The sequence below is a fragment of the Nansenia antarctica genome, assembly GCF_963989245.1.
Source record: "Nansenia antarctica genome assembly, chromosome: 1".
In the NCBI taxonomy this organism is placed as follows: domain Eukaryota; kingdom Metazoa; phylum Chordata; class Actinopteri; order Argentiniformes; family Microstomatidae; genus Nansenia; species Nansenia antarctica.
Window position 1 is genome coordinate 47274396 of NC_137674.1, and position 14134 is coordinate 47288529.

General features: G+C 48.0%; 1 protein-coding gene across 1 annotated transcript in view; it reads right to left on the bottom strand.

Moving 5' to 3' along the window:
* Positions 1–14134, bottom strand: part of ltk (leukocyte receptor tyrosine kinase) — a gene marked incomplete at both ends in the record, with an annotated part of 80938 nt that overhangs the window by 14346 nt on the left and 52458 nt on the right. Inside the window, 9 exons of the mRNA XM_080523473.1 lie at positions 730–843; positions 1820–1972; positions 4965–5063; positions 5956–6153; positions 7429–7585; positions 10205–10318; positions 10628–10778; positions 12375–12549; positions 12977–13075. Coding sequence (XP_080379599.1) covers positions 730–843; positions 1820–1972; positions 4965–5063; positions 5956–6153; positions 7429–7585; positions 10205–10318; positions 10628–10778; positions 12375–12549; positions 12977–13075 — 1260 coding nt within the window. The remainder of the gene's footprint in view (positions 1–729; positions 844–1819; positions 1973–4964; positions 5064–5955; positions 6154–7428; positions 7586–10204; positions 10319–10627; positions 10779–12374; positions 12550–12976; positions 13076–14134) is intronic.

Sequence of the window (14134 nt, forward strand, 5' to 3'; positions counted from 1 at the left end):
GCAGAGTGAAAGGTGGATATTGTCACACTAGAGTCCCTTAAACCACTCCTACACTGTGTATAGTGTCGATATTGTCTAGCATCTCACAGGCTCCATATAGAAATAATGCCCAGGGGCTGGCAAGACAAACCAGTTTTTTGTCAATGATAAAAAAAAAAAAAAAATACATATTTTATATTCTACCAAACAATTTTCGGTGCTTCTGTACATAAATGTTCTGTCTCTCACTCTATAATTAAACACCTTCCCGGCTTTTAACAGGCTTATTTTTTGGAAGACACGCAGTACATGACAATGACATTCATAATTGCCCATCATCCAAACTAACATTTGTTTCTAAAATAGAAAACGTAAAAAAACCCTGTTTATTTCAAATGCCAAAGCTTAAAATGCCTTCCTGTCTCTTCTCATAGTGACAGTTAGATGACATGGCTTCAGACACAAAGCTCACTAAGGCACACAATGACAAGACAATTCAACTCGCTCATCATGAAAATAGAACACAGTATTCTTTGTCACCATGAGGTTTCACCGTCAGTTGAATCCATTATCTGTGGACCTGAAAGGCTCACTGGCAGGTCAGATATGCAGTAGTAACCTTTGCGTACGAGGAGCTCACTAGATGGACAGAGTGGACACAGAGTGGACACAGAGAGGATGTGACTGCCCCCTACAGGCGGTGGAAGGTAGAGGGCACAGAGTCCACACAGAACTGGAGGAGTCTCTTACTGAGGGTGAGGCTGGCGCAGGTCAGCACGATGCCCGTCACCACGGTGGACGCCACCACGGCCAGGATCAACGACAGGGACAGCTGGCTCTCTGGGGCGGGGCCCTGTGGTGCCACTGGAGGGGTCAAAGGTGAAAGGTGAAAGGTCAGGTGAGAGAAGAATGGAGAACTGTGAGCTATAACCAAAACCAATGTAGACAATGTACAGTAATTGCTACAAATTCATTCACAAATCATTAAATCAATGAATAAATATTAGAAATATTAGAAATAAATCAATAAATATTAGAAATATTAGAAATAGGGGAGGCTCTGGCTCAGGAGGTAGAGCCGGTGTCTCATGATCGCAAGGTTGGCAGATCGGCGGTTCGAGCCCCGGCTGGCCACATATCGAAGTGTCCTTGGGCAAGACACTGAACCCCAAATAGCTCCCAATGAGCAGACTGGCGCCTTGCATGGTAGCTTGCCGCCATTGGTGTGTGAATGTGTGTGTGTGTGTGTGTGTGTGTGTGTGTGTGAATGGATGGATGAGAGGCCATTGTAAAGCGCTTTGGAATAAGGCGCTATATAAGTCAGTCCATTTTATTTATCATAAATATTTCATGAGGGTATAATTGCAAGATAAGCCTGCTATCTAAGTCATGATCATAACACTGTGGCGGACCCACAGCTTGTTAGTATATGTATGACCCCCAGACACATTAATGACATTATGGTGTTTTCTGTGTTTCAAGCAGTAATGTTGTTGCTGAGACTTGTAATTCAGACATTAGTTACAGATATGTTACAAGTGTACTGTAGTTACCTGTGCTGCAGGGTAGGCTGGTGGAGGTAGAAATGGGAGGACAGGCTCATTGTAATGCATTAAACCAAATGAGGAGTGGTTTGATAGCATTCCTCATTTCATTCCATGCATTACAATGAGCCTGTCCTCCCATTTCTACCGTGGCCAACTTCCCCTGGGGCAGTTACCTGTGCAGGTTAGCTCCAGGCATAGGCCTAGACTATTTACCTGTGCAGGTTAGCTCCAGGCATAGGCCTAGACTATTTACCTGTGCAGGTTAGCTCCAGGCATAGGCCTAGAATATTTACCTGTGCAGGTGGCGTTGTCACTGGCCAGCACCTCCTCATTGTGACACAGACAGAGGATGAGTCTGGTGTCTTCATCTCGTTTACAGCTCTGAGTCTGACAGTGGCTGCAGTTCAGCTGCACCTTGATCTCACACTCTCCATGGCTCTCCATGGCTGGAGAGGACACCACACACAAGCACACACACACACACACACACACACACGCACACACGCATGCACACACACAAGCACACACACACACACACACACACACACACACACACACACACACACACACACGCACACACACACACACACACACACACACACACACACACACACACATTTTTGTAATTTTAGCTGTTTACCAAAACATATTCAAGTTACAGTTATATAATGAATATGGGCTTAAAGTGCAGACTCTCAGCTTTAATTTGAGGGTACATCCAAATTGGAGGAAGGGTTTAGGAATTACAGCTCTTAATATGTAGCTCCCTCTTTTTCAAGGAACCGAAAGCAATTGGACAATTGACTCAAAAGCTGTTTCATGGACCTGTATGGGCTACTGCTTCATTATTATGTTTTATCAATCAAGCAGGGAAAAGGTCTGAGTTGATTCCAAGTGTGGCATTTGCATTTGGAAGCTGTTGCTGTGAAGTGTGAACGCACAACATGCTCTGTGAAACAGGCCATACTTAGGCTGCAAACTAAAATCCATCAGAGAGGTAGTGGGAACATTAGGAGTGGCCAAATCACCAAAAGTTTGGTACATTCTGAGAAAAATAGAACGCACTGGTGAGCTCCGCACCACAAAAAGGTCTGGACGTCCATGGAAGACAACAGTGGTGGATGATCACAGGATCCTTTACATAAGGGAAAAGGTAAAGGAAAACCCCTTCACAACACCCAGTAAAGAGGTAGGCATATCAGGCAAGTCTACCATAAAGAGAACACTTCAGGAGAGCAAACACAGAGGGTTCACCACAAGTTGCAAACAAAATCAAATCAAATCAAGTTATATTTATATAGCGCATTTCTCACAAAATGTGACCCAATGTGCTTTACAGAGAACAAAGAAGATAAAGCAACAACTAAGATGGACATTAAAACCACATGATGGCAGAACACGCAAGCAAGTAAGGGCAAAACTCCTGTACACTGTGCATCCAGGAAAATTCCCTTGCAGCCCTCTACTCAGAGAGCGACTACCTCCAGTTTGCCTACCAGCTCACAGCAGCGGCCCCCAAACCATTCCTAAGCCTCAAGAAAAGAAAGGCCAGATTAGACTTTGCCAAAAAACATTATAAAAAAAACAGCCCAGTTCTGGAACAGAATTCTTTGGACATTCTTTGGATGAAACTAAGATCAACCTGTACCAGAATGATGGGGGGGGGAAAGTATGGAGAAGGCTTGGAACGGCTCATGATCCAAAGCATAACACATCATCTATAAATCACGGTGGAGGCAATGTGATGGCATCAATTTATATTTACTGTATATAGCACATTTCTCACAAAATGTAACCCAATGCGCTTCACAGAGAACAAAGAAGATAAAGCAACAACTAAGATGGACATTTAAAACTTCATGATGACAAAACACACAAGGAGGCAAGGGCAAAGATCCTGTACACTGTGCATCCAGGAAAATTCCCTTGCAGCCCTCTACTCATAGAGCGACTACCTCCAGTTTGCCAACCAGCGCACAGCAGCGGCCCCCAAACCATTCCTAAGCCTCAAGAAAAGAAAGGCCAGATTAGACTTTGCCAAAAAACATTATAAAAAAAAACAGCGCTCATGATCCGGCTCATGATCCAACGCATACCAATGGCTCATGATCCAAAGCATACCACATCATCTGTGAATCACGGTGGAGGCAGTGTGATTTTATAGTGTTTATTGATGAAAGAAGACAGAAGCAGACAGATTAATTCTGAAGTGTTTAGAGATATACTGTCAGCTGAAATTTCAGCCAAATTCAACAAAGTTTATTGGACGGCGCTTCACAGTACAGATGGACAATAATCCAAAACATACCGTGTAAGCAACCCAGGAGTTTTTTAAGGAATATTCTGCATTGGCCGAGTCATTCACCTGATCTCAACCTGAACGAGCAACCTGAACAAAACTAAAGCCACAAACTAACAGCAACTGAAGACAGCTGCAGTAAAGGCCTGGCAAAGCATCATTAAGGAGGAAACCCAGCATTTGATGATGTCCATGGATTCTCGCCAAAGTATTAAACATTTTATGATTTTGTTAATTTGTCCAATTACATTTGAGCCCCTGAAAATAGGGGACTGGGTATAAAAATGGTTGCAATTCCTAAACGTTTCATACAATATTTTTGTTAAACCCCTTGAATTAAAGCTGAAAGACTGCATGCACTTCAATTGCATCTCAATTGTTTAATTTCAATATGAAACAATAGGTATACACACACAAATTGACAAAGCCAATTGTTGCTGACCTGGTTATATATGGATGATGTACATGAATAAAGCATGGCATTTATAAAACAGAAGCTCACAGGCAGTCATTACCTAAACCTTATCATGTTTTTGTTTTTGCATAACCATGGGGTGAGAGTAGATCTGTAGGGCAGATCAGGAGGTTTGAGTCTCATCCTGTCTGTCTCAACAGAGACTTGCTTTGTATTCTCTGAGCAGTGACAGCACATGCTTTAGCGCCAAATGACATTGTCGTGCTGGGGAAGAGCTGCTTGTCTTGCACATCAGTGCCCTGTGTCTGTCTGTGTTTGTGTGTGTGTGTGTGTTTGTGTGTGTATGTGTCTGTGTGTGTGTGTGTGTGTGTGTGTGTGTTTGTGTGTGTGTCTGTGTGTGTCTGTGTGTGTGTTCGTGTGTGCATGTGCGTGTGTGTGTGTGTGTCTGTGTTCTTCCACACCAGTAAAAAAAAAAGACACCATGGCGCCAACACTAACGACTTCTGTGAGGCCCTGAATTAGTTAACTGGTATCTTACAGCCAATGGGGCTCCCTCCCTCTGTCTGACTGAGTCAGCAGGCAGAGAGACACACACACACAAACACACACACAGAAACACACACACACACACACACACACACACACAGTCCTCTGTGTTACTGGCTGCGGCAACTTCAAATCTACTGCCTTTCTTCCAAAATGGAAGAAATGGAACATTCCTCACCTGCCAGTGGCTGAAGAAAAATCTCCCCCATTGGGTGAACAAAGGAGATACCATCCTTCCCGTCCGCTGTGATGTCATCAACGAGCGCGGCGTCACCACCTATCATTCGGATGACACAATTGATAACGTAAGTGTGGTATTGCCTAAAACACACATTAGCATTAGCATTCCAAATGAATAAACATGTCCCCTAAGAATTGTGTGTGACATGTTTTGCCTGGATCGTCCTGCTATTGTGAGACTCCAGTGTCTCTCATGATTCAGGGAGGCTGGTGGAGGTAGAAATCGGAGGACAGACTCCTTGTTATGCATGGAACGGGATGAGGAACAGTATGGCTCCACCTCTACATCCCATGCATTACAATGAGCCTGTCCTCCGATTTCTACCTCCACCAGCCTCCCCTGGTTAATACAAGGTGTCTGTTCCCACAGTAACATACTGTAGCGAACGGCGGGGTAGAGCAGCTTGCCCTCAGTGGGTATCGAACTCACGACCTTCCGGTTACAAACCGGCCGCGCTAGCTACAACACCAGTTAACGCCCTTGGCGGAGCTGCTAACGGGCCTTACACCGGGTCAGTACAGTACTAACTACACAGAGGCAGAGAAGCAGGGAATGTCATCAGCCTGACCCTGTCCCTTGGGATAACGCAGTGGAGGCACACATGTTTGATACCATTCCTCGTTACGCTCCGTGTTTTACACTGAGCCTGTCCTCTACCTCCACCAACCTTCCATTGGGTGAATGGGAATCCTAAAGCAACACCCTGTCATGTTCATAGATTCATCAGAGCTATTGGTAAGCCAACAAAACAGACTACAAAGGAGGACTGTGAATTATAACCAGGTGTTTACTATGACAGTATATGATGTCATAGAGGCCAAAGCATACTCTCCTGTGTTTCTCGTAATGAGAGCTTACTGTATCCTACCAGCATGACATTGAGCCACTTTTAAATAGGACATATTGGTATGTGTTTCTGCTAGCTTACCCCTGTATCCTCCTCCTCCTCCCCCAGCAGTGCAGGCCCCTCCTCCACCTCCGAACCCCCCGAAGGTGGCCCAGGCCAGCTTGGATAAGGCCTGGGGGCAGGAAGACCCCCCCTCAGCCCCCTCCAGGAGAGACTTCCCTGCCCACGGGTGGCTGGACGTGTCCTCCCTGGAAGTGTCCTTCCAGCCTCCACCTCCCCCTGGAGAACACACACATACACACACACACACACACACACACACACACAGATACATTACTGTCTAAACAGTTTGATGCATGTTTGCCTAAGATGTTGAAAGAATCTCTACATTAAGAACCTCCTATCAATCACAGAGGAGGACTTGCTGGGAATGCTCCACCGCATGTTTGATACCATTCCTCCTTCCATTCCATCCATTACAATGAGCCTAGCCTCTAATGTTAAAGATGGGGCGCTTAGGTGGTGTAGCGGGTTAAGCGCTGACCATGTAACCGCAGGGTCCCCGGTTCGATTCCGGCCGGGGACATATCCTGCATGTCATCCCTCCTCTCTCTCTCACCCATCCTTCCTGTCTAAATCTTCACTGAAACTGTCAATAAAAATAAATAATAAAAAATAATAAAACATATGAGTGAGACTGCCCCACTCAGAAAACATAAAAAAAAAAAAAAATGTTAAAGATCTGAGGCTGCTCTAAGCAATATTATGCTCTGCCCAGTCTGCAGACCAGACTCCACATCTATATCTCCAATGAGGGCAGCTAATGAAGGCCTCTCTTTAACCCATTCTGTATAGAGGAAACTCAACTAAGTGCCTTTTGTTCTCAGAGAAATGAAAGCCATGTGTCTCCAGGATCAGATAAGCACGTTCAGGAGCTCAGTGGGGTGGTGGAAGGGGTATTAGAGGGGAGAGGTGGGGAGAGGTGGGAGGGGGCTCAGTGTGTGTGTGTGTGTGTGTGTGTGTGTGTGTGTGTGTGTGTGTGTGTGTGTGTGTGTGTGTGTGTGGCGGTGGGGGGGGTTAGGGTTACGGTTAGTGTTAGGATTCTTACTAGGGTTAAGGTTAGGGTTAGTACCAGGGTTAGGGTTAGTACTAGGGTTAAGGTTAGGGTTAGTACTAGGGTTAGGGTTAGTACCAGGGTTAGGGTTAGTACTAGGGTTAAGGTTAGGGTTAGTACTAGGGTTAAGGTTAGGGTTAGTACTAGGGTTAAGGTTAGGGTTAGTACTAGGGTTAAGGTTAGGGTTAGTACTAGAGTTAGGGTTAGGGTTAGTACTAGGGTTAAGGTTAGGGTTAGTACTAGGGTTAAGGTTAGGGTTAGTACTAGAGTTAGGGTTAGGGTTAGTACTAGGGTTAAGGTTAGTACTAGGGTTAAGGTTAGTACTAGGGTTAAGGTTAGTACTAGGGTTAGGGTTAGGGTTAGGGTTAGGTTTAGTACTAGGGTGAGGGTTAGTACTAGGGTTAGGGTGAGGGTAGGGGGCTAGTGTTAGATGACCCCACCTGCAGCTCCCGTCAGGCCGTTAGAGCAGGCGGCGACGGTGTCGTTCTCGTACTGCTCCAGAGGGATCTGGTCCATGCTGCTCTCAGGATCCTCCAGGTAGGCCTTCCCCCCGCCCCCCGCCGCCACCAGCAGGGGCACCGCCACCCCATTCTCCATCTGCCAGCACAGGGGTTCAAAAACAACTTTATTTATACATTGTCCATTTGACAGCACAGGGGTTCAAAAACAACTTTATTTACACATTGTCCATCTGACAGCGCAGGAGTTCAAAAACAACTTTATTTATACATTGTCCATCTGACAGCGCAGATGTTCAAAAACAACTTTATTTATACATTGTCCATCTGACAGCACAGGGCAGACACTCAAATACAAATGTATTCAGATGTTGGACAGAACTGCCAAGGGGGATCAAAGCTAACGTTATTCGTTCATTTTTACATTTACATTTACATTTTTGGCATTTAGCAGACGCCTTATTCCAACTGACTTACAATCAATACATTTGAATGCTAAGCATGTGAATCATCAGTCCACCATTCGTGGCAGGAAGAGTAATCGAGCTCAGGCTCGGGGCCACTGATAGAAGGAGAAACCTTCTTCTACCACCTTTTTCTAAAACCTTTTTTTTATTATTTTTTATACTGGAGGAACAGAGAAGCAGTACAGAGGGGGCGATAGAAGTTCTTAGGGACACAGTAGAGGGGAAAGCGGACGTCTTTAGGAGACGCAGTGCTGAGGGGCAGAAGATGTCTCAGGAGGAGCAGTTAAGGTGTAACCTGAAGAGGTGGGTCTTCAGTCTACGACGGAAGATGGGTAGTGACTCTGCCGTTCTGACAGCCGTTGGGAGCTCATTCCACCAGCGGGGAGCCAGAGTTGTGAAGAGACGTGATCGGGCAGCACGACTGCTGTGCAGAGGTGGTGGGGCCAGTCGGCCAGCCGAGGTGGAGGAGCGGAGTGAGCGGGCTGGAGTTTAGGGGGTTACCATTTCCTTTAGGTAGGCAGGGGCTGTCCCTTTAGCTGCCTGATATGCAAGCACCAGGGTCTTGAATCGGACGCGAGCTGCTACCGGGAGCCAGTGCAGGGTGCGAAGGAGAGGGGTGACATGAGAGTATTTATGGAGGTTGAATACCAAACGTGCAGCAGCGTTCTGGATGAGCTGCAGAGGTCTAATGGCGTAGGCGGGGAGACCAGCCAGGAGTACGTTGCAGTAATCCAGGCGGGAGATGACCAGTGCCTGGGTCAAGAGTTGCGCTGCCTCTCTGGTAAGGAATGGTCGTATCCTTCTGATGTTGTAGAGGAAGAATCTGCAGGAGCGAGCCGTTGCTGCAATGTTCTCCGCACAGGATAGTCGGTTATCCAGGATCACTCCAAGATTCTTGGCTGTCAGGGAGGGGGTTACAGTAGAGTTCTCCACTGTGATAGAGAAGTCTTGGAGAGGGCAGGCTTTCTCGGGGATGAAGAGGAGCTCGGTCTTGTTAAGATTGAGCTTGAGATGGTGGTCAGCCATCCAAGTTGAAATGTCAGCGAGACATGCAGAGATACGGGTTGCCACGTGTACATCAGACGGGGGGAAGGACAGGAAGAGTTGAGTGTCGTCTGCGTAGCTGTGGTAGGAGAGCCCGTGTGAAGAGATTACCGAGCCAAGAGACTTGGTGTAGAGAGAGAAAAGTAGGGGCCCTAGGACAGAACCCTGGGTACCCCAGTGGAGAGGGTTCGTGGAGAAGACAGTGATTCTCTCCAGGTCACCTGGTAGGAGCGGCCCGTCAGGTAGGAAGAAAACCAGGAGTGTGCGGTGCCAGAGATGCCCAGTTCTGAGAGGATGGAGAGAAGGATCTGGTGATTGACTGTGTCGAAGGCAGCAGACAGGTCAAGGAGAATGAGAACAGAGGAGAGGGAGGAAGCTTGGGCAGAGTGGAGGGCTTCTGTGACAGCAAGGAGTGCAGTCTCAGTGGAGTGCCCAGCCTTGAAGCCGGATTGGTGGGGGTCTAAGTGATCCATCTTCCGGAGATAGTCAGTCAGTTGTTTAGATGCCGCGCGTTCAAGGGTTTTGGAGGGGAAGGAGAGAAGGGACACAGGTCTGTAATTGTGGACAGATGAAGGGTCAAGGGTAGGTTTCTTGAGGAGGGGCTTGACTCTGGCTATTTTGAAGGCCGCTGGGACAGATCTCAGAATGGAGAGAGATCAGTTCACTGCTAGGTTTCCAAATGTATTCTCCATCTGACATTCTCCATCTGACATGGATTCCTCGTTTCTCTGTAAGTCACGCGATTCAAACCTTGTTTACTCCACATCTGACCTTCCCAGGATGCAAAACTGAACTCGCATTTATGATGCGGATTGGCTTCTGAGAATGTGGTAAATCATTCTTCGAATGCCTCGAACATTCTTTGATGCTTATCAGTTAATACAGACTGGAACTGTATCTGTTTCAGATAGAGGGCATTATGACAGCTTTCATTTCATCAGTCAGGGTCGGGATGGGCTGACTTAGTGTACAGAGCAGAGAGGGCACACACAGACTGAAGTGATTCTCACCAGGGTGGAGGTCAAACCAGTTTCAGTTCAGTTTAGCTTAGCTAGGAATCAGGGTTGGGGGAGCAATTCAATCTCAGTTCAGTAAATTCAGGAGGATGAATTAGAGGATGCCGTGTCCCTTTTACGATGATGCAGATGCAGAAATCTGATTTAAATTTGATCAATTCATCCTCCTGATGTGAGCAACCCTGATGCCTCGCTTGTAGACCCAGAACCAGGGTGTGTCCCTCTTCTTACCCTGTAAATATAGGTGGCGCCTCCACCACCGCCTCCGCCCCCGGCCTCTCCCGTGAGGCCGTCCTCTATCACTGATGACTCCCCCAGGCAGATCTTCTGGGTTAGGGGATTCCTCTACACATGACAAAGGGAGAGGGGGAAGGAGGGAGGAGGGGAGAGAGGGGGAGAGAAAGAGCAAGAAAAGGAGGGAGAGGGAGAGGGAGAGGGAGAGGGAGAGGAGAGAGAGAGAGAGAGAGAGAGAGAGAGAGAGAGAGAGAGAGAGAGAGAGAGAGAGCAAGAGAGATGAACACAGAAAACCGTTAGTCAAGATGCAAGCTTGATATTTTCATTCTCACCCCTAGTACCCTACTATAGTAGTACCCCTCTCCCCCATACTCACCCCTAGTACCCTACTATAGTAGTACCCCTCTCCCCCATACTCACCCCAGGACATGCGTCCTCCCCCTGGTGCCCCACTAGTATGTAGAGGATGTCTCCCTTCTCCAGAGGGAAGATGGCGGAGATGAAGACGCCGTGGGAGCGTTTGTTGTGGTTCTTGGCTCCTTTCCCTCCGGCTGCTCCGTAGGCCGAGATCCTGAGGGCCACACAGGGAAACACACGGCGATGAGGAGACATAGGGATGAGGAGACACAGGGATGAGGAGACACAGGGATGAGGACACACAGGGATGAGGACACACAGGGATGAGGACACACAGGGATGAGGAGACACAGGGAAACACACGGCGATGAGGAGACACAGGGAAACACACAGGGATGAGGACACACAGGGAAACACACAGGGATGAGGAGACACAGGGAAACACACGGCGATGAGGAGACAGAGGGATGAGGACACACGGCGATGAGGACACACAGGGAAACACACAGGGATGAGGACACACAGGGAAACACACAGGGATGAGGACACACAGGGAAACACACAGGGATGAGGACACACAGGGAAACACACAGGGATGAGGACACACAGGGATGAGGACACACAGGGATGAGGACACACAGGGAAACACACAGGGAAACACACAGGGATGAGGACACACAGGGAAACACACAGGGATGAGGACACACAGGGAAACACACAGGGATGAGGACACACAGGGATGAGGACACACAGGGATGAGGACACACAGGGAAACACACAGGGATGAGGACACACAGGGAAACACACAGGGATGAGGACACACAGGGAAACACACAGCGATGAGGACAGGCCGCCACATTCAGACAGGAGCAGGCAGGAGCACAGATGAGTCGACTGACGACCGATATTTGGTGCTTGGAGTATTGCAGTGGCATCATGGGTAATCCAACACTCATGCTTCAACACTCATGACTATAAAACCTAGATTGAGAACCGATAATACATAGCTGTCTGGTGTTAATTAAGAATAGAGTGAGAAGCACCCCAACCTCCTAACTCCTCCCTGGACCCTTGATTACCAGTGCTATGGAGATCACTTTAAAGAGGTCCCATGACTGGCTAACAGATCTAATCAGAAGGTTCAAAGGCTCGTCTCTGCAGGGGCCAGATTAGCAAGGGAGGAGAGCACACAGACCTACTAATCTACGCCTCCAGCCAGAGAGTCATGATTCTCACTCTCCGCCGAGGCTCTAATTCACACATGGACGAAGACGAGCACACACACACACACAGACAAACACACACACACACACACACACACACACAAACACGCACACAGAACACACACACACACACAAAATGCACACACACACACACAGGCAAGCCGCAATCAGTCAGGGATTGAGCTGGTGTTAAACTCTCCCTTCTTAACCTTTGTGCTGTGGAAATCAATCTCAACCCTCCAGTGACATGGTTCTATTGAACAGGCCTAGCAGCTATGTGAGCAGGGGGCTGTAAGGAGCATCCTCATATAGACTATCACTCAGGTCTTAGGCTGCATGGGAAATGTTTCAACCAGGGGAAGCGGGTGGAGGTAGCAATGGGAGGACGGGCTCTTGTAATGCATGGAAAGAGGAACGGTTCCGCTTTGTGTAATGATAAAATGACCTTTGAAACCATACATCCATTATATAACAATATAACAACACTGAAAAAACATTATCACCCACATTATGTAACTACATGGTATCAACCCCTATACCGACATGTAATAGCACTGTATTAACACTGTATTAACCCTTTAACCCACATGTATCTGTTGGTAGCGGGGACCCTCCAGGTCTGGACACCTTTAAGGGGCCCTTCCTTCCCCACGGTGATGCTGACGTTGGTGAGGCGGTAGGCGGAGTCACACTGGGCCTGGGTGGGGCCCCGCGGGCCGCTGGCACCACAGGAAGTGAACCACCATGTCATCAGGGACACCTCTGTGGGGGACGGGGACAGGGAGGGGGGTGGGGGGAGGGGGAGGGGGAAGGGGAGGGGGCAGGGGGGAGGGGGAGGGGGAGGGGGCAGGGGGGAGGGTTGGGATCAGTTCAGTTTCAATTCATTACTCAGAAATCTAGATAATTCATGAAAACAGCCTGTTGCTCTTCTATGTGGCCTATTCCTTCACTGACTTTACTGCATTGAGACTGAATTGACCCTGACCCTGATGTGGCTCTGGGTGACTCATGCCAATCAACTAACATCCTGTTCAGAATAGAAAGGAGAAAGATAGACTGGCGAAGGAAATTGGCGAAGGAAATTGAATTAATGTACGGTATGCACCTGGTGTGTGTGTGTGTGTGTGTGTGGGTGATATAACTAAGATAAACATTCATTACAAATTCCAGGGGGGATAGCTGGCGCTACCTGAGGCAGACGGCTCCGGCAGTGGGCTGAAGAAGTCCAGCTCGCTGATGGAGTCCAGTTCATGAAAGAATCTGTGTCCGAGCAGCAGGGAGTTGAGATCTGGAAATATGATCGGGGACCATGTCATAATTTGGACACAGACGATCAAACAACAACAAAAAAATCATATGTCTCCCATTAGTAACATTCTCTTCAAAGACAGAGAGAGAGAGAGAGAGAGAGAGAGAGAGAGAGAGAGAGAGAGAGAGAGAGAGAGAGATGTTGTTCAGAGCAGACAGCTCAAGAGATTAGAAGACATATGAGTTTGGAGGAGACAGGAGGTCTCAGGACAAGCTGCAAAGACACACTGCGAGACGACGGGAGAGCGCAGAGGGAGGGAGAGAGACAAACGGGCTTGATGAATGAGATGTGATGGTAGAGTTCAGAGGAGGGAGACAAGATAAGGTCACGGCGCTTGGAGCTGCAGTGAAACACACAACGACTGCTCTGGCATTCCTGATGTCGTGGATACACCAAGTAACAGCGCTGATAAATCTTCTCAAAGCGTTCCGTTCACACCCAACTGGCGCCTCAGCATATCGCCACGACGACGCCAACCCGCCCGCAGCCACCGTCAACACACGGCGCACACTGGGGTGTACCTCCGCCAGCCCCCCCCCACCACCACCGCACACACACACACACACACACACACACACACACACACATACTCCCACCCCACCCCTCCTATATCATCCAATACAAAACAACCGCATCTGGAGCGAAGCCTATCAAATAAAAGCAGCTTTGGTCTTCCATAAGTGGTAATAAAATGAAGTTTCTCAGCTGGTCGAGGATCAATGGAACAATGACATTCCCCCCATCAGAACCAATACAACGCTGGCACCGGTTGCCGGTTGGCGGGTTGGCGTTTATTTGTATTGTAAACTGCGGGTTCCGGTCCCGGGGGAAATATTCTGTGTCGGATTCTACCCATCAGAACCAATCAAGGAGGGAGGACATCAGCGGTCATCCAGGGTAGCCCTCCCACTGCCTGCTGGATACATGTGAACCATGTGGTCGCCATTCTTCGGTTAGGACTCTTCTCTCTCTCTCTCTGACCTCCATTCCTTTGGCTTCTCAGTAAGCCAGTTTTAAGAAACTTCGGAGGCTAGGTTC